The sequence below is a fragment of the Crocuta crocuta genome, unplaced genomic scaffold (genome assembly GCF_008692635.1).
Source record: "Crocuta crocuta isolate KB4526 unplaced genomic scaffold, BGI_CrCroc_1.0 scaffold16, whole genome shotgun sequence".
In the NCBI taxonomy this organism is placed as follows: domain Eukaryota; kingdom Metazoa; phylum Chordata; class Mammalia; order Carnivora; family Hyaenidae; genus Crocuta; species Crocuta crocuta.
In genome coordinates, this window is record NW_027531893.1 from 1,326,061 (window position 1) to 1,344,553 (window position 18,493).

The 18,493-nt window shown below is 38.3% G+C and overlaps 1 protein-coding gene across 1 annotated transcript in view; it reads left to right on the forward strand.

Annotated features, from left to right (window-relative positions):
- SLC13A1 (solute carrier family 13 member 1) overlaps positions 1-18,493 on the forward strand; it is a 186,414-nt gene that overhangs the window by 99,961 nt on the left and 67,960 nt on the right. Inside the window, exon 3 of the mRNA XM_077773182.1 lies at positions 16,599-16,727. Coding sequence (XP_077629308.1) covers positions 16,599-16,727 — 129 coding nt within the window. The remainder of the gene's footprint in view (positions 1-16,598; positions 16,728-18,493) is intronic.

An 18,493-nucleotide genomic window follows, 5' to 3' on the forward strand; every position in this document is an offset into this window, starting at 1 on the left:
GAGACTTGGAGAGGAAAGAGTCAACATAGCAGAGCATTAGCATGCAGTCGTGACATGGGTTTGGGAGGGAGGGACTATGGCATTAAAGACAGCTCTTATCTGCAGCTGTCATGTGCTCCCTATGTTTCCCTCACAATATATTCATCTGACATGTCATGAGTTTCAAAGTTATAATATAAATTATAATAAATAGAAGAAATGATACCAATGAGAGTCTTATAGTGCAAAATCTGAAAAAAACCAAAAATAACAAAACAGGAGAAATATCATGCTTGTAGAGAAGTGTAAACTTGTAAGTGTTGAAGGATGTACCAGAAGGAGGGAAGTGGTATGTTGAGGATTCTAACAGAGAAAATGAAAATGAAGGAGAGAGAATTTAAACGACTACAAGTGAAAAAAGAGCAAAGAGGAAAAACTCCAAGAAGACATACTGAACTTTGAAAGGGACAAGTCAAACAATTAAACATTTCAATAGAAATAGTTGACATTGTTTTAAATGTTGGTTTAAAACGTGGTAGGGACTTAAGATATGGGGGAAATGCTGTAAACTCTGAGAAAGTAAGCACTCTAGTCACAAAAGAGCATCAAAATGATGTAGGACAAGAAGAAAAAAAAATAGAAGTCATGCTAAGAGTAATGTGTTAGATGAACAAAGCCAGAATATCCAAATCTGATATATATTTTTTCATGAATATGAGACCTTGCTAAGCCCAAAGTGTTGTGCTAAGTGAACTGTACATAAACATAACTTTAAATTAATGTTTCTGCTTTCAAGAAGCCTGCACAGTTTCTGAAAGTCAATATACACTGTGGCAAACAGTAATCACAAAGTCAGGTTGTATATAAAGCATGCCAAGTGATTTAAACAAATAATTTGTATCTAGACATGTAATTAAAAGGCAAATAGATCTCTAGGAATTCATCCTCCTCCAGTACCCCGATGTCCCCTGTCACACACAGTCCCACTTGCCCACCACTTACTGCTACTTCTGTTTTCTTTATCCCCCAGAACCTGCTAGCCTTCACCCCAATCCCAGATATGAAACCTGTGTGTCATCTCAGATGCTTCAAATCATCAGTCTATGTTGCCTCACTTCCTAAATTGACCTCCCCCTTTCCATCTGCTTCTTCATCTCTGTGCTGGCACTGCTTTCCTTGTGGCTGTCCCATCTCTCTTTCCCATGGACCATTTTCAGAGTCTTTTTCCCAACATCTCCTGCCAGAGCACTATTTTTTAAAGGCCAACCTGGTCCTTGTTCAATGACTCCCTTTTTCTTACAGGGGAAAGAAATATCTAAACAAAACATGTAGAAACACTGATGGATCTTTAAGATTTTGCCATTGATTTGTCCCCAAAACCCTCTCCCAAACCCCAAGTACCTGTCTCCCACATTCATGTTTTCCATGTTAGCAGTATTTCACTATTTGCAGTCCCTAGATTACTATTGACTATTCGTGGCTGTTCTTGCCTCTCTTTCTTTGGCACATGCTGTACCTGCGTCCTGAAATGCTCTCTCCTCTCTCTCTGTCCTTTTTGAGGAAGGCAGCTCAGGCAGCAATACAAACTAGGAATCATCCTCGATGCTCTCAATACATCTTGGATACCTCGGCCTGCGTTACAGTGTGTGCTCCACTTCGCTACCACCATTGCCTCCTCTAGACTCCAAATACCTCAAGCGCGTGGAGCGTACTGTTTAATTTCTGTTTCCTCTGACACCAAACACAGTGCCAGTCAAACAGTAGACAGTTGATAACTATGCTGAATGAGACTGGTGATGTCTTATGGTAGAAGGATGTGAAGACCTTTCCTTTCTTAGAGGAGAGGTAGGATGCAGGAGAAAGAAAATGACCAAAGGAAGGAAATTCAAATAGAGTGACAAATGTGGCAAAGGACAGAACAAGAACGCTGTCTTTTTTCCCCCTTCCAGGATACATTTTTACACCTCGTTTGGTAATGATAATCAATATGAACTTTCACTATAAGCTTCATACCAGTTATTAGAAATACTCAATATTACCCCCTTTTTACAGATGAGCAGAGACTTAAAGAAGTGAAGCAATTTGCCCAAAGTCTCACAGTCTATAAAGAGAGTAAGAGGATTTAACACGAGTCTGTCTGACTCCCAAGCCCATCAAGGATATTGCTTCTATAATGGTATTTATATCAGATCTTTAAAAGCTTGTGCACAGTCCTCCTTACTCCATTGTTTTCTGGGTTTTCAATTACAAAAGCATAAGTTGAGATGAGGCCTCCCTCTGCCTGGATTGCAGGGTAATCATGATCCATGATGGACAGATAGTGTGAACAAGCCCTAGACTCGGGTTGTTTTTACACTGCTGAGATTTAGAGACTTTGCCAGAGCATAGCCTAGCTGCCTTGACTTATCTTGCACGTTCTGAAAAACTCCCCGAGTGACTCTGTCATGCTATCCCTGGCTCATTTCCTCATCTGTAAAATGAACAAGACTCTTAAAAGAGTTTTAAATGTCATCTGTGGATCAGCCACCCCAGATTCACCTGAACTACTTGTTTAAAATCACAACCTCTGCATGCAAAGCACAAGATGCTGCACGCTTAACAGACTCCTCATGATTCTGTAGCAGTCACTTCACAGACTGCATTTTGATCACCTGCTAATGCATTCTCAGGTCAGAGAACAAGGTGAACTCTGTGGTCATTTCCAGGTCCTCTGTGTGTGTGGCGTGTGAGGAATGTACATCTCCATTGCTAATTACTTGCAGAGGTTAAATGAAAAGTAGGAGTTAAATCATTCCCCAGTAATTGGCATAGTGGTACCACCAGTTGCCTTTCCCTGCTCTCTATTTGGGCTAAAAACAAGAAATGCTAGTTATTTTTCCTTGACTCTGTAGCCAAGCTCCTCCTTACCCTTTATCTTCCAACATGAGAATATTTCTAGTCATGTTAAGCCTTGCAATTAATATGGATTGAGTCTTGAGAAATCACTGCAGCAGAAAAGGTAGGTGTATCACAAACCATGCAAAGCCCTTTACAGGCTCTGTCAAATAATAATAGTGTTTTTCTTGTAGCACACAGATTTAAAATGCATGATTTTTCTCCTTTCTTAATTGCTTTGCGTCCTCTTTAGAAAATCAATTGCAGTGAGTGAGGTCCGTGATTGGTCCTGCTTTCCTCCAGCTGCGCTGAGAGATCATCCCCCCCCCCACATACGTACTAATTCATCACCCAAATTGCTCCCTAATACCAGAGTGTCATTAAAAAAATGAGGGAAGGGGCAAAGAAACTGTATTTTAAAGCCTAATTTTTATTTCAATTCCGTCTGGAGGTATAATTTAAAAGAGAACCAAGGTGATTTTTAAATATAATCAGCCACATTTCCCAAGACAATTTGACAGTTGGAATTTCTGTAGGAGAAACCATTATCCAAATAGCCTAGTCATAGCTTCATTTGCCTTCCTACCTCTGCAGCAGGTACCCTGGCTGCACTTGGCGGAGGTGGTTAAGACAAGATAGCACTGTGTTATTGTTAAATGGGGCCTGGGGAAGCATGAAAGTGTCGGCTGTGAGGAAGTAACCTATGCAGGAAAAGTTTTAGCTCCAATGCTTGTTTACTGGCAAGAGAGATGAGAGCTCTGGGAAAAATGTAGAGACATTCCCCCACCGGGGTGAGGGTTAAGATATCTGGTGCCAGACAAGTGGAAGAAAAAACAAAAAGGAAAACAAGGCAAAGTAAAGAAGTTCCTAATGCTGAAGAATTCTGTGTTTAGGATAACGACTGAGAGTTTTCTATAAGGATTAAGCCCTAGCCATAGAAACAACTGTAGGGAGAACACAGAAAAACTGTGAGAAGAAAACATTTATTCAAGAAATATTCCTGAGGGCTTCCTATGTGCCAGGCACTGCTTTCAGTGCAGGAAGAGAGCAGTAAATTAAAAAAAAAATATGTTCTCGTGGCATTTTTGCTTGAATTGAATCCCAGCTCAACTACATAATAGCAACGTGATCACTGATCTCTAGTTGAACATGGAATTACAATATGTACCTCACAGAAGTCTGTGAGGCACATTAAATCACATGGAGCACCAAGTATTGTATCTGACATGTAGTAGGCATTCATAAGTGTTATTTTCCCATCCCTTTACTTATTCCTAAGTCAGAAAAACACATTTGTCCATTTACTTGGCAGATGTCTTCACCTTTTAAATAAGTTCTTCTATCTATAAAGTTTATGATCAGCAGTGTAAATGCAATTCGTACAATTAGGATCCCTCTACCCCAACCCCTTGTCCACGCTAAACACAAAGCAAACACATTTCTATATATCAGAATGGGTCAGACAAACAACCAAGGGGAGTAAAGGTGAGAACATAATGGTTCAAAATGCTCCCACATCATCCTGGGGTCAGTCAAGTTCAATGAGCCAAACTAAGTGCCAGAGTGTAGTTTCCTTGCAGCTTTGGGGAGAAGCAGAAAGCTAGACAGACAGTTGTCTGTGGCAGCATTCACGGGAGGCAGACCCTCCCCAGTGTCCCACCCAGCACCTGACTCAAGCTACTGGGTCCAGCTAGAGGACTGGATTTGCATTGTCCTGGTAGGGCAGGACCCCAGGCTGCCAAGATAAGACATTCTAGATTGGAAGCTAAGAACGTAATTACTGGAGGCAATTGTAAAGCTTCTAGATGAGGAATAATGAATATAGAAAGAATAAACACAAAAATAAAACAATTACCACTCCAGATAAATATGAAAATAAAATTTCAGCATGGAAAAAGATAATTAAGAATGACTGAAAATAGGCAGAGAAGGACAAATATCATATGTTTGCACGTATAGGAGGATTAGGAGGAACTTAATGGAGGACCATGGGGGAGAAGAAGGGGGGAAATGGTGGGGGAAAGGGAGGGAGGCAAACCATGAGAGACTCTTGAATGCTGGGAAACAAACCGAGGACTGATGGGTGGGGGGGGGAGGGTGGAGATGGGCATGGAGGAGGGCACTTGTGGGGATGAGCACTGGGTGTTATATGGAAACCAACTTGGCAATAAACTATTTGTAAAAAAAAAAAAAAAAAAGAATGACTGAAAATAAAATCAACACAGCAATGAAAGCACTCCAAATCTGAGGAAAACAATAGAGGGATCAAGACAAGTTTGAGAAAAGCATTAGATGAAGGACTTGAGATACAGATTGTCAAACTTGTTAAAAAGCTATAATAATTAAAAGAATTTAATAAGTTTGTTGGAAATGATTTTTAAAGGGAGCTGTGATTGAAGAACAAAATAAAGAGCCCAGAAGCATATGTGCCTGCATTTATAGGAGTTTGGCATAAGAAATGTGTAACAACAGGAATTGGTGGGAAAAAGATGGACCATCCAATTTAAAAAGCCAGGACATTTTGGCTACCCATTTAGGAAAAATAAGGTATCAGTTTCCTATATAAATAAATCAAGTCCCTATACTTGAAAAGTTTAAACTTCAGAAAAAAACATGGGAGTATATAATACAGGGAGAATTTCTCATACAAGGTAGTAAAAATAAAAAAAAACCAAAATTTTAAAATAACTGCATTAACATTAAAACTTGTCAACCAAAAACACAATGAAGCAAATTTCATAGATGAGCCAGAGATTAAGAAAAACTTTTGCAAATATTTAACTTCTAAAGAAGTATTAAGAATCTAAAAAATAACCACAACTCATGAAAAAAAGGAAGCAAACAAACAACAGAAAAATAAGAAGCTATAAATAAGGTAATTTGCAGGAGAGGAACAATTATGTTCAATTACCATGAAAAAATACTTCAGTGGTATTCAAGCAAGTCAAATTAAATTAAGAAGAACTTTTCATACCATCAGATTGTCAGATGAATAAATTAGCCCAATATATCAATGGTTGGTGAAATGGAAATTTCTCACATTGTTGGTCGGATATAAACAGATATAACCATCTTGGATGTCACTTGAACAATACTCACTACAGTTAGAATCTACTCATTCGATCTAGAAATTTCACTACTAGTTTTATAAACATATACTCTAGCTTAGAAAATCTCTTTCCTGTATCCACATGGAGGTAGGTACAAAGATGTTGGGGAAAGAGCCCTAACAGCCTTTAGAGGGAAAATGGACAGATGAATTGTAATAAATTCATAAAAAGAAATGCCATATCCATTTAAAATGAATTAAAAGTAGGTCTACATGTATCAATATGAACACATTTGAAATACATGAGTAAGATGGAAAATTAAGGTAAATAGGCATTTTTTGTATGAGTAAAAAAACAAGTTGAAAAGTGAACAGTAAACCTTATTTAATTTTAAAACCATACGTTGTTTATTAATTTATTAGTGTCTACATTTAGTAAAATCACAAAAACATGGATAGAAAGGACACAAACCACATTCTAGACAATGGTTGACTTTGGGGATTGACCAAGAAGAAAGAAATGAAGGAATATACATGGAATGTTTTATTTACCTAAAAAGTTCAAGCAAATGTGGCAAGTTGTCAAAATTTTAAAAATAGGATGAAGTGTACGAGTGTGTTATATTATTTTTCATATGTTCTTAACATTTTGTTTAATGATTGGAATACTACTCAACAATGGAAAAGAATGAAATCTTGCCATTTGCAACAATGTGGATGGATCTAGAAGGCATTATGGTATGGGAATTAAGTCAGTCAGAGAAAGACAGATATCATATGATTTCACTCATATGTGAATTTGAGAAACTCAATAGATGAACATAAGGAAAAGGAAGGATAAATCAGATAAAAACAGAGAGGGTGTTTGGGGCTTCTGGGTGGCTCAGTTGATTAAGCGTCCAACTCTTGGTTGCAGCTCCTACCATGATCTTATGGCTTGGTGGGTTCGAGCCCCGCATGGGATTCTGTGCTGGCAGTGTAGAGACTACTTGGAATTCTCTTTCTCTCTGTCTCTGCCCCTCCCCTACTTATGCTGTCTCTGTCTCTCTCAAAATAAATAAATAAACCTAAAAAAAAAAAAAAAACTGAGAGGGAGGCAAACCATAAGAGACTGTTAAATACAGACAACAAGAGCACCTGGATGGCCCAGTCAGTTAAGCATCTGACTTCAGCTCTGGTCATGATATGGTTTGTGAGTTCAAGCCCTGCATCAGGCTCTGGACAGCTCAGAGCCTGGAGTCTGCTTCACATTCTATGTCTTCCTCTCTCTCCCTGCCCCTCTCTATCTCTTTTAAAAATAAATAAACATTTAAAAAATTAAATACAAATGGGGTGCTTGGGTGGCTCAGGCGGTTGGGCGTCTGACTTTGGCTTCTTAGGTCATGACCTCTCCGTTCCCGAGTTTGAGCCTGTGTCCGGCTCTGTGCTGACAGCTCAGGGCCTGGAGCCTGTTCCGCATTCTGAGTCTCCCCCTCTTTCTCTCTCTCTCTCTCTCCCCTTCATCTGCTTGTGCTCTGTCTCTCTTTCTCTCAAAAATAAATAAACATTTTTTAAAAATTAAAAAATTAAATACAGAGAACAAACTGAGGGTTGCTGGAGGGGAGATGGGTAGGCTAAATGGGTGATGGGCATGAAGGAAGGCATTTGCTGGGATGAGCACTGGGTGTCGTATGTAAGAGATGAATCACTGGATTCTACTCCTGAAGCCAAGACTACACCGTATCTTAACCAGCTTAAATTTAAATTAAAAAATGGGGGAAATTTTTTAAGATATATTGCTAGAAAGCTTATAATACTTTTTTTTTAATGTCAGCAAACAGTAATTCCCTGTCCATATTGATAATTAGTCTGCACTTAATAGCTTCATCTCTCTCTGGTGAGATGGGAGAATCTCTGTGCAATAGAAAAAGTGGCGATGACCCTAAATGAGCCAGGGAGGCACAATGTACACACAGAGCAGGAGACCATGGAACAGTGACATTAGACCTCAGACTGTGTAACAGAATTTACAACATCTGTATTCTGCACGACTGCCTTTTGTCTGGTTGGATGTGGTTTGTTTGCTGAACTTACCCATCTATTTTTTTGGAAACATAGGGAGTATATACTTTTTTGAACGGAAATTTCTTTTTCTTTTCATTTCTTGTGAGGCATTTTTATTTGAAAAAGCCCTCTCAACTCCCCCCCACCCTTGTTTCATGTAGTATTTTAAGAATGAATCATGATTTTAAAAATCTTTTTTGTAAGATCAGTCTTAGAATTCTGAGGGTTTTTTCTTCTATTTTTCTTCACAATAAACAGAAAAGAAGTGGACATTATTGTGTTGCTCTAATTCAGCTCAAGAGCTCGTATACTATAGTGCTTTCCTGTTTCTAGAACAAAATTCTGTTTAAATTCTTACTGGTTATGGTTGCAGAGTTCATTTTGATAAGATACCAGTGATTTCCACTAGACTTGAGAGGAATTGAGAGGGGAAAACAATTCACCTACAGTCTAACTGACTAGACATTGGTCTCCTTTAATTGTGGCTTTATTATTATGTGCCTACACCGATAGTGTAGCGGTGATTGTAATGCATAGTGGTGGTAAATGGTGGGAACAGCTCTATTTTAGGAATAGGGGGCTTGCTAAGAAGGCAGAGAAAGAGACAGAAGAGAAAAAAAAGGATCAACAGGAGACAAGTATGGTAAAGTTAGAGACAACGGGTCAGTCTATAGCTTTCTACCGATAAAATGAAGCAATGTTTCCTTTACCTCGGAGCTGGTTCTGTGAACCGGATATCCAGCATACCCCTTCAGTGACAGCACGGACAGTTTACGAGTTTTCTTCTTCATTAGAAGAAGCTGGTCACCAAAAATTACTCACCTTAATATTAGTTTTTTAAATAGATATGAATAACAGAAAACAATGAAGTGTGTCCATCCATCTTTTGTTACTTCTTAACAAGAATATTCACAGATATTTGATTTTAAAAAATAATTCTGTGTATTTTAAATGCCTGAAGAGTGTTGATGGGAAAGAATACTTTCCTTCCCATGAGTCCAAGCCTGACCCAAGGAAGATTACATAATAGAAAACAGGAATTGGAAGGAGATATTCTTATCGATGGTGGACCCATCAATAGGATGACTATAATTTATCAGCCAAAAGGACACTTTTGAGAATGAAAAGTGTTGCTAATCAGAAAAATACGTGTACGACAGGTGTAAACCAGTACTATCCCAAGAAAACTAAGACAGATTGCCATCCTGCTCATGCAGAGAGAGAGAATTCTGTATTCAACCTTTTCTGGACTTTAAGCTTTCCTTAAGATATGATAAATGAGGCACTTTCCACAAATTCTGGGAAGGCAGCTCTCAGGGACAAGGCAGATATGGTGCCTTAGCCAGCTGCAATTATAATCTTCTGGGGCTCAAATGTAAAAGTATAAAATGTGTACGATTGTTTGGGGGAAGCTCCATAGACAAGATGTAAGTTTGAACCTTACATTGAAGGATGGACAACTTTTCAAGCTATGTTCTAAATTTAGGGATTAAACTTGAGCAGGATGTTATTACCTGGAAGCATGTATCTGGTTTCCAAATTGGAAGCCAGAGTTAAAGAGAAAAAGGGAAAAAGGAAGTAACCCACTGCTTCTCAAACTTTAACTTGTGTATGAATCACCCAGGGAAGCTGAAAATACTGATTCTGATTCAGTGTGTCTGGGGAAGGGCCTGCTTTCTGCATTTCTCACAAGCTCTAGGCTCATGCTGATGCTGCTGGTCCGGACTACACAGGGGCTAGACAGAAACTCAAACAAACAGTCCAACTGTTGGCTCTGGAATGGTAAAGCAAGATTTATTTTCAATGCAGCCTATTTTGATAGCATCTTTATTACCAGATCTTTTATTCAAATGCCAACAAAGACCAAGCAGATAAGAGAGTAAAGTGAAATGGTGCAGCGATGCTGTGCAGCACTGAAAAGAGCAAGTCTCTCTCTGAAGGACAAGCTCTCCTTTAGTCTGGAGCATTAGTGACATGAAAGAATATGATCCTAATATTACCAAATTCCTTAGTTTTTTCAAGGAAAGCCAGAAATTCAGATTTTATTTTTAATATGAAATTGGTTTATAAAACATGGTTCAAATTAAACACACACACACACACACACACACACACACACACACACACACACCACCTTCGCGAGTCAACTAAATTATATTTTGTTAATCTTGGTCATCAGTTTGCAACTGCTTCATCCAAATAGTCAAACTGGATCAAAGGGTCCAAAAGTCTAGAGTATGACTACAGGCAGGTAGAAGCTTCCACTTAAGGGCATCTGGGGGCTTACTGGTATGACTTCCAGGCTGAATATTATGTATTAAAGTTCAGGAAAAGGCTGCATAATAGAAGTAGGGATCAGAACCCTAGTATCAGGAAGATGTGTAAATAAACTCCTTAGAAATAGAGAGCTGTGGGGCACCTGGGTGGCTCAGTCAGTTAAGTGCTTGCCTTTGGCTCAGGTCATGATCTTGGCGGTTTGTGAGTTCGAGCTCCACATCAGGCTCCAGAGCCTGCTTTGGATACTGTGTCTCCTTCTATCTCTCTGCCCCTCCCCTACTTCTATGCCCTCTTTCCTCTCTCTCTCTCTCTCTCTCTGAAATAATAAATGAATAAAGTTTAAAAAGACTTTTAAAGAAATAGAGAGCTGATGTCAGGAAGTATTTGAGGTAAGTCTTAGAGTGAAACTGGCCTCGAATGAAAGATGAGGATTTTGGATTATTTTCAATAAAAACTGAAAATCACTGACTTAATTTTAAGTAAGGGCTGGGCCAGTTAAAATGCTAAAGTTATTAGGGAAGCTAATAATTTAATACTTGAAATTTCACTTTTTATTGTGTTTTAAAAAGTCTGCCACTGAGCAGAGTATGATGTCTAGCTGAAGTAGACCCATATGGAGATGAAACAATGGTTATGTTAGCTAGCAGCATCTTTTCTGTTTATTTTCTGTTTCAGCAGCCTCTTATAGATTGGTCCTCCAAATAGACTTCAGAATGGCTAGTCCTTTAATCTGGCTTTATACAAGGGAATGACAAAATCAAAGTGGATCCTTGGAAGATGATCTGGTTGTGGAACAGCCTTGTCTGCAGAGGAGAAGGTGGGGTGGAGGTCAATGGGCAGATCTGAGAGAGAAAAAGGACAGGGGATGGATAGGTGATCTGGTTGTGGTGGAAGAGCAAGACAGTAAGAGTTTGTTTTTTTTGAAATCTGGGTTCCTGCAAATATGGTAGAAAACAAAGTCATAAGGAGGAACTTTGGGTTATTCATGTGTTCTCACCAAGAGAAAACACACGCTTGGTTGTTCTCATGCACCAGCATTTTAAATTAAGCTAGCCTTCACAATCTCTCCAGAGCAAATCAGAAGTTTCAGTCAAGGCTCAGGTTTGTTTTGTTGTTTTATTGTCAAGATTATAGAGGCAGACTTTCTATAAAACTGTCAACATCCAAACACCTTTATTCTTTCTCCTTTAAAAAGATAACACAATGAAGACATAACATAATCTATTTTATTATGGATTTCGTAGACACCCGCTGAAAGTGCAGGGATGCCAGATGACTAAACACCAAGCTTGGAGGATTCAGCCTGACATGGGTGAACCAGAGGGCAGCAGTGCTAGAAATTTTATTGCCCTGGGAAAACCATAAGTACAACACCTCATTAAACTCAGACAGCAGTTTTTGTAAGTTTCTCAAATGCACATCAGAATTTGCAGAGCTTAAGCACTGTGAGAACAAAACAAAGCCATATAATGGAGGCTAACTTTTGTGGATCATTTAGTACACTCCAGGCAATTTCATTTCAAAATTATTTATATAAGCCAGATATAATAATAGACTTTAACTTTTTTAATTGACATATAATTGATATCCAACATTATATTAGTTTCAGGTATACAACACAATGATTCCACATTTGTGTACATTGTGAAATGATCACCACAGTAAATCTAGTTATCATCTATCACTTTACAATTTTGCACTTTTTAATTTTTTTTCCTATGATAAGAACTTTTAAGATTTACTGTCTTAACATCTTGAAAATTTGAGATACAGTGTCATTGACTGTAGTCACCATACTGTATGCATTATGTCCTCATGACTTTTTATTTTATGACTAGAGTTTTATACCTTATGATCCCCTTCACCCCATTTCATCGACCTTTCCAAAACCCTCCCTTCTAGCAACCACCAATCTGTTCTCTTTATCTATGAGTCTGGCTTGGTTTGATTTTGTGTGATCATTTGTTTATTAGTTCCACATATAAGTGAGACCATGCGGTATTTGTCTTTCTTTGTGTGACTTGTTTCACTTAGCACAATACTCTTGAGGGCCATCTGTGTTGCCACAAATGGCAAGATTTCATTCTTTTTTATGGCTCAGAGATATTCATACATATGCGGTATTTTTATCCATTCATCCATCAATGAACACTTAGGTTCTTTCCATACCTTGGTTATTGTAAATAATTCTGCAATGAACACAAGGGTGCATATCTCTTTTTGAATTAGTGTTTCATACTCTTCAGGTAAATACCCAGTAATGGAAATACTGGATCATATGGTAGTTCTATTTTTAATTTTTTGAAGGATCCACACACTGTTTTCCATTGTGGCTGCACCAATTTATATTCCCGCTAACAGTGTACAGGGATGCCTTTTTCCTCCACATCCTTGTCAGCACTTATTACTTCTTCTCCTTTTCCTGACAGCCATTTGGACAGGTGTCAGGTGATCTCATTATGGTTTTGATTTTCATTTCCCTGAAGATTAGTGATGCTGAGCATCTTTCATACATCTGCATGTCTTCTTTAGAAAAATGTCTATTCAGATCCTCTGCCTGTTTGTAATTGTTTTCTGTTGTTATTGAGTTTTATGAATTTTTAAATATATTTTGCATATTGACTCCTTACCAGGTATATAAATTGCACATGTCTTCTCTTATTCATTAGGTTGATTTTTATTTTGTTGATCGTTTCCTTCTCTATGCAGAAGCTTTATAATTTGATTTAGTCACATTTGTTTATTTTTGCTTTTGTTACTCTTGCCTTTTGAGTCAGATCCAAAAAAAGATATCACCAAGACCACTATCAAGGAGCTTACTGCCTATGTTTTCTTCTGGTAATTTTGTGTTTCTGTTCTTACATTCAAGTCTCCAATCCGTTTTGAGCTACGTTTTATGTATGGCATAAGATAGTGGTCTGGTTTCATTCTTTTGGATGTGGCTGTTTAGTTTTCCAAATACTATTTATTGAAGAGACTGCCCTTTCTCCATTATATACTCTTGGTTTCTTTGTCATAAATTAATTGGTCATATATGTGTGGGTTTATTTGTGAACTCTCTATCCTGTCCTATTGATCTATCAGTCTGTTTTATGGCAATACTATACTGTTTTGATTACTATAGCTTTGGAATATCATGTAAAATCAGGGAGCATGATGCTTCTGGCTTTATCCTTTTTTCTTAAGATTGCTTGGCTATTCAGATTTTTGTGTTCCATACAAATTTTAGGATTGTTTATTCAAAATCTGTGAAAAATGTCATTGAAATTTTGACAAGAATTTTATTGAATCTGCTTTGGTTAAAATGGACATTTTAACAACATTAATTCTTTCAACTCATGAGCACAGAATATTTTCCATTTATTTGTGTATTCTTCAGTTTCTTTCATCAATGTCTTATAGTTTTTAATATATAGGTCTTTCACTTCCTGGTTAAATTTATTCCCAGATATTTTATTCTTTTTGATACAGTTGTAAATGGTATGGTTTTCTTAATTTCTTTTTCTTAAATTTCATTGTTACTATATAAAAACACAAAAAAATTATATTTGTTTTGTGTCCTGCAATTTTAATTACTTTATCAGCTTCAGTAGGTTTTTTGTTGGAATCTTTAAGATTTTCTCTATATAATATTATGTCATGTGCAAATAGTGCCAGTTTTACTTCTTCCTTCCAATTTGGATGCCTTTACTTCTTTATCTTGCCTAATTGTTGTGGCTGGAACTTCCAGTACTATGCTGAATAGAAGTAGTGAGAGAGGGCATCCTTGTCTTGTTCTTGATCTTAAAGGAAAGGCTTTCACCTTTTTACCACTGAGCATATGATAGCTGTGGGCTTGTCATATATGGCTTTTGTTATACTGGGGTACATTCAATCTATACCCACCTTGATCATAAAATGATGTTGAATTTTTCAAGTGCTTTTTCTGCATCTATTGAGAGGATCATATGAGTTTTATCATTCATTATGTCAGTGTGGTGTATCACCTTGTTAGATTTATGGATATTGAACCATCCTTACTTCCCTGGAATAATTCTCACTTGATCATGATGCATGATCCTTTTAATGTACCATTGAATTCAGTTAGCTAATATTTTGTTGAGGATTTGGTATCTATGTTCTTTAGGGTTATTGGCCTTTAATTTTTTTTTACGTGTCCTTTTTTGGTTTTGGTATCAAGGTGACTCTGGTCTCATAAAATGAGTTTGGGAGCATTCCCTCCTCTCTAATTTTTGGATGAGTTTGAGAATGAGAAGTAGTAAGTCCTTGAATGTTTGGTAGAATTTGCTGGTGAAGCTCTCCAGTCCTGGGCTTTTATTTGTTGGGAGTTTTTGATTACTGATTCGATCTCCTTACTAGTAATTGGACTTTTCAGATTTTCTATTTCTTCATGATTCTGTCATAGGAGATTGTATATTTTTAGGAATTTATCTATTTCTTTTCGTGTGTCCAATTTATTTGTATTTAATTTTTCATAGTAGTCTTTTATGATTATTTGTAATTCTTTGGCATCAGGTGTAACTTATCTGATATCATTTTATTTTTATTTATTTGAGCCCTCTCTCTCTTTTTCTTTAGTAGGTCTACCTAAAGGTTTTTCAGTTTTGTTTACCTTTTCAAAGAATCAGATCTTAGTTCCATTGATCTTCCCTATTGTCTTTTTAGTCTCTATTTTATTTCTTTCCACTCTGATCTTTATTTTGTTTTCCTTCTACTAATGTTGGGCTTCATTGTTATTTTCCTAGTTCCTTTAGGTGTAAAGTTAGATTATTTGATTTTTTTTTCTTGTTTCTTCAGGTGGTAGCCTGCCAACGGCTATCTCTACAATTGGCTATCTCTACAATTGTTTTAGACTCATAATACACAGAATGGTATCCTCCCTGGCCAGCAGAGCCAGGCCCTCAAGGGACATATTCTGTGTTGGTTACACTTTCCTGCTAGTTTTTGCAGAGCTGAGACTGTAGGACACTCAGCCTCCCAGCTCTGGCAAGACTGGGGGGCAGTATAGGTGTGGGCACACCCACCATTGTTAACAAGGTAAGGGAAGGATGCAAAAATAGCACCAACCAGCACCTCTATCCCTGGACAGAGTCCTAACAGGCTTTGCCCTTCTTAGTCCGGGAGAGATTAAGATTAACAAATGACTCTCCTTCATGTATGGTCCCAGCACTTTTCAAATAGCTGATTTTTGTCCTGAGTCTCAGAGTGGGTGAGTTTGTACATGAGCCCATAAAGATTAGAATCTCCATTCCCTACAGCCTCATGGTTCACCTGAACCCAAGCCCCACTGGTTTTCAAAGCCAGAGATTTGGAGGCCTGCTTTCTCTGGTACAGATCCCAAGAGTTGAGGTGCCCAACCTGGACACAAACCCCTTACTCCTCAGGGAGGAACTCCATATTTGTGAGATACCTCCTAATTGTGGTTCACCGTACCATTCACAGGGCTTTTGGTGAGACCACATCTCTGCCTCTGTGTCTGGATATAGCTCTTTTATCCTTTGTTGTGACAAAATCTATTAAGGTAGTTTCTAGGTTTATTTTTCTGAACAAATCGTCTCATGTATAGTTTTAGATTTGTTGTGTCTATGGGAGGAGGTGAGTTCAGTTCTGCCATCTTGAACCCCAAAACTCAACCATTTTTTAACAACATCCTTAAAACAGAAACATGAAATTTTATGCCTAGCAAAGAAACAGATTCTATTAAGAACCTCATTTCTGTTGCATCTCTCTGTGTTTCCCCAGCTCAGCTGCCATTCTAAAAAACAAAGCAGGAGCCTCTTAACCTTCAGGTCCATGTTACTTAGAAGCTGATTTAGTCCCATCCATCTCATGTAACTTGGCACTGTCCTTCTTTATCTGAAACAAAATGCAGCAAGACATTTTTTCTAGGTTGATTTACCCCTTTTAGTAGGAGAGGGAAGGCAGGTGTACACTGGTACCGCCCAACAGGCATCAGGGAATGCAATTCAAAGTCATATATGTCTTGCCCCAGGGAAACAGCAGGAGCTTGGTTATTTACGCACTCCAGAAGAACTGGAAGGACATTTTAAAGGCAAATGAAAGTGAACACCAGCATCATACACATGGATATGAGCACAGAAAACTGACTATATGCTGTTAACCTGTTTTGAAGGAAATGTGAAGGAAAATTAATGAAGGAAGACTTTTTTGGCTTCGGTTTTTAAAGTATTAAATTTTGGCTCTTAGAATCCCTGAGAAATAATTATTTACTGCCCAACTTAAGGGTTCGGAGATCTCCAGAGTTTCCTCATACTTTTTCCACGACACAGCTCCATTCAGCAAGTGTGGTTGTGATTTGATTAATGATTTCCCAGCCTCATTATTTCACCTTGCGTTTTTTCTTTCTCCTTTCCAGGAAGCAGAATGTGCCTACACCCTCTTTGTCGTTGCCATATTTTGGCTTACAGAAGCTTTGCCTCTGTCAGTAACAGCTTTACTGCCCGGCTTAATGTTTCCATTGTTTGGGATCATGCCTTCTAAGAATGTAAGTCCTCTTGCAAATGTGTATGATAATTAGATTCCTTATTTTGTGCTGAGACTCCCACTGAGAAAAATCATATTGAAAGGAGCAGTAATCCTGTTGCTAAAGCTTCCACAGAAGTCCTGCAAGTTTCCAGTTGTTTCTCCCTAGAAGTCTGCATGTGTGTCTGCATTCAGGTGGACAGAAACAAAACACAGGCTGCAGCTTCTCGGGTCATGTGTATCAGCTGGAGAAATACGTGTCCCACCTTCCTGGGCTGACATCTATGGCTGTGTCTCCCTCCCAACAAAAGGGCCAACCCTTTCACCTCCTTTTCACATTTTCTTTTCAGCAGAATTGAGTCTCACCCAGTGTTAGAAAAGCAATTTTTGTTTTTAATGAAGAAAAAGCTGCCCTGTTTTCTTTTCCAGAAAACCTGCCATTTCAAAAGATAAAGCCAAATTAACTTTCATGTGTATTTCTATTTTGATCTTGCTGAGAGGAGTTTATTCATGCTGAGAGGTGTTTCTTACCTTTATACAATCTAAGGGTACCTGTCTGAAGAAAATGGATTCAGTTTCCCATTAAAAGCATGAAATGCATTGAAATCAGAATGTCTATCTTCATGCAGTCTCCAGCCACCCAGCACACAACTGCCCAAACCACAGCTGAAAGAGTCCTGGGAAAGATGTCAAGTTCAAGATGCCAGCCCCTGCAATTTGACACCTTTGGTCTTCTATCTTCTGCCAGGGTTCAATATTGCTAACTTGAAGTTCATCTGTCTTATAATGTGGATGGAGATTTTTCTTTTTAAATTACCCGTGTTATAGATGGGGTTTTTTTTGGGGGGGGTGGTTCTGTGGGAGAAGCAATTCCTTTCCTTCTCTCTATGTCATTCTTTCTCATTTCATAGTTCAAGACCTTCTTTTCTTCTTTTTGCATTTCAGATCCATTTTGCTCCTCTTTTCTTACTGCATTTCCCTTCCCTCATCATCTTGACTCTTGTCTTTCTAAGCACCATTGTTTGGAAGAGAGTGTAGTTAAGGCTGGACTTCATTTCCTCTCATCCCCAGGCTGAAGCTCGTCTGCCCTACAGAATTTAGGATCTATAATTTAAGAACTTTCTCACATGCTCCAACATGCTACAAGGCTCTCAGTAAAGGAACATTTAAAAGAAGGGGCTGGAAAGTTCTCAAAAATTGTGTCAATTTATTAACCAACCCCTGTCTTGCTGGTCTAGGTGGTTGTGCCTCTAAATATAATTAGTTCAACAGTGACGTAGTTGTCTTTTATGATTTAATAAGAATAAAACTGACTAGATTGACTTTTTAAAGTAAGTTGAGATAAAGCAAGATGAACTGCAATTGGGGCATTTCTGCAGCAATGAGGCAAAAGGAAAACAGGAGAAGAAGGGTGCCTAGGAAAGCCTGGCTTTGTGGGAACTGCAAAAGAAATATCTTTTCCTTTTACAGGATGTGGAGGCCTGACTGGAGGCAGCAAAATTCTCAGTACTGTCACTAGTCGCGTTAGGCTGCCGATCCCTGTCCTAAGGTCTTTATCCCCAGAAGTGTCAGCCTCAGACTAATTTAACAGCCATAGAACCTTAGACTTGGAGGCTTGTACTTCTGGGTCATTTCATTCTGGGCAGGGATTGTCCTTTCAATATCTCTTACGGATGAGATCACTCAGGAAGTGTTTGGAGCTCCTGTATGTGGGCTTAGAATACCCTGCAAAGAAATACACGTTTTCAAACACTTTGAATACTTAATTCACTCAGCTTTATTGACCTC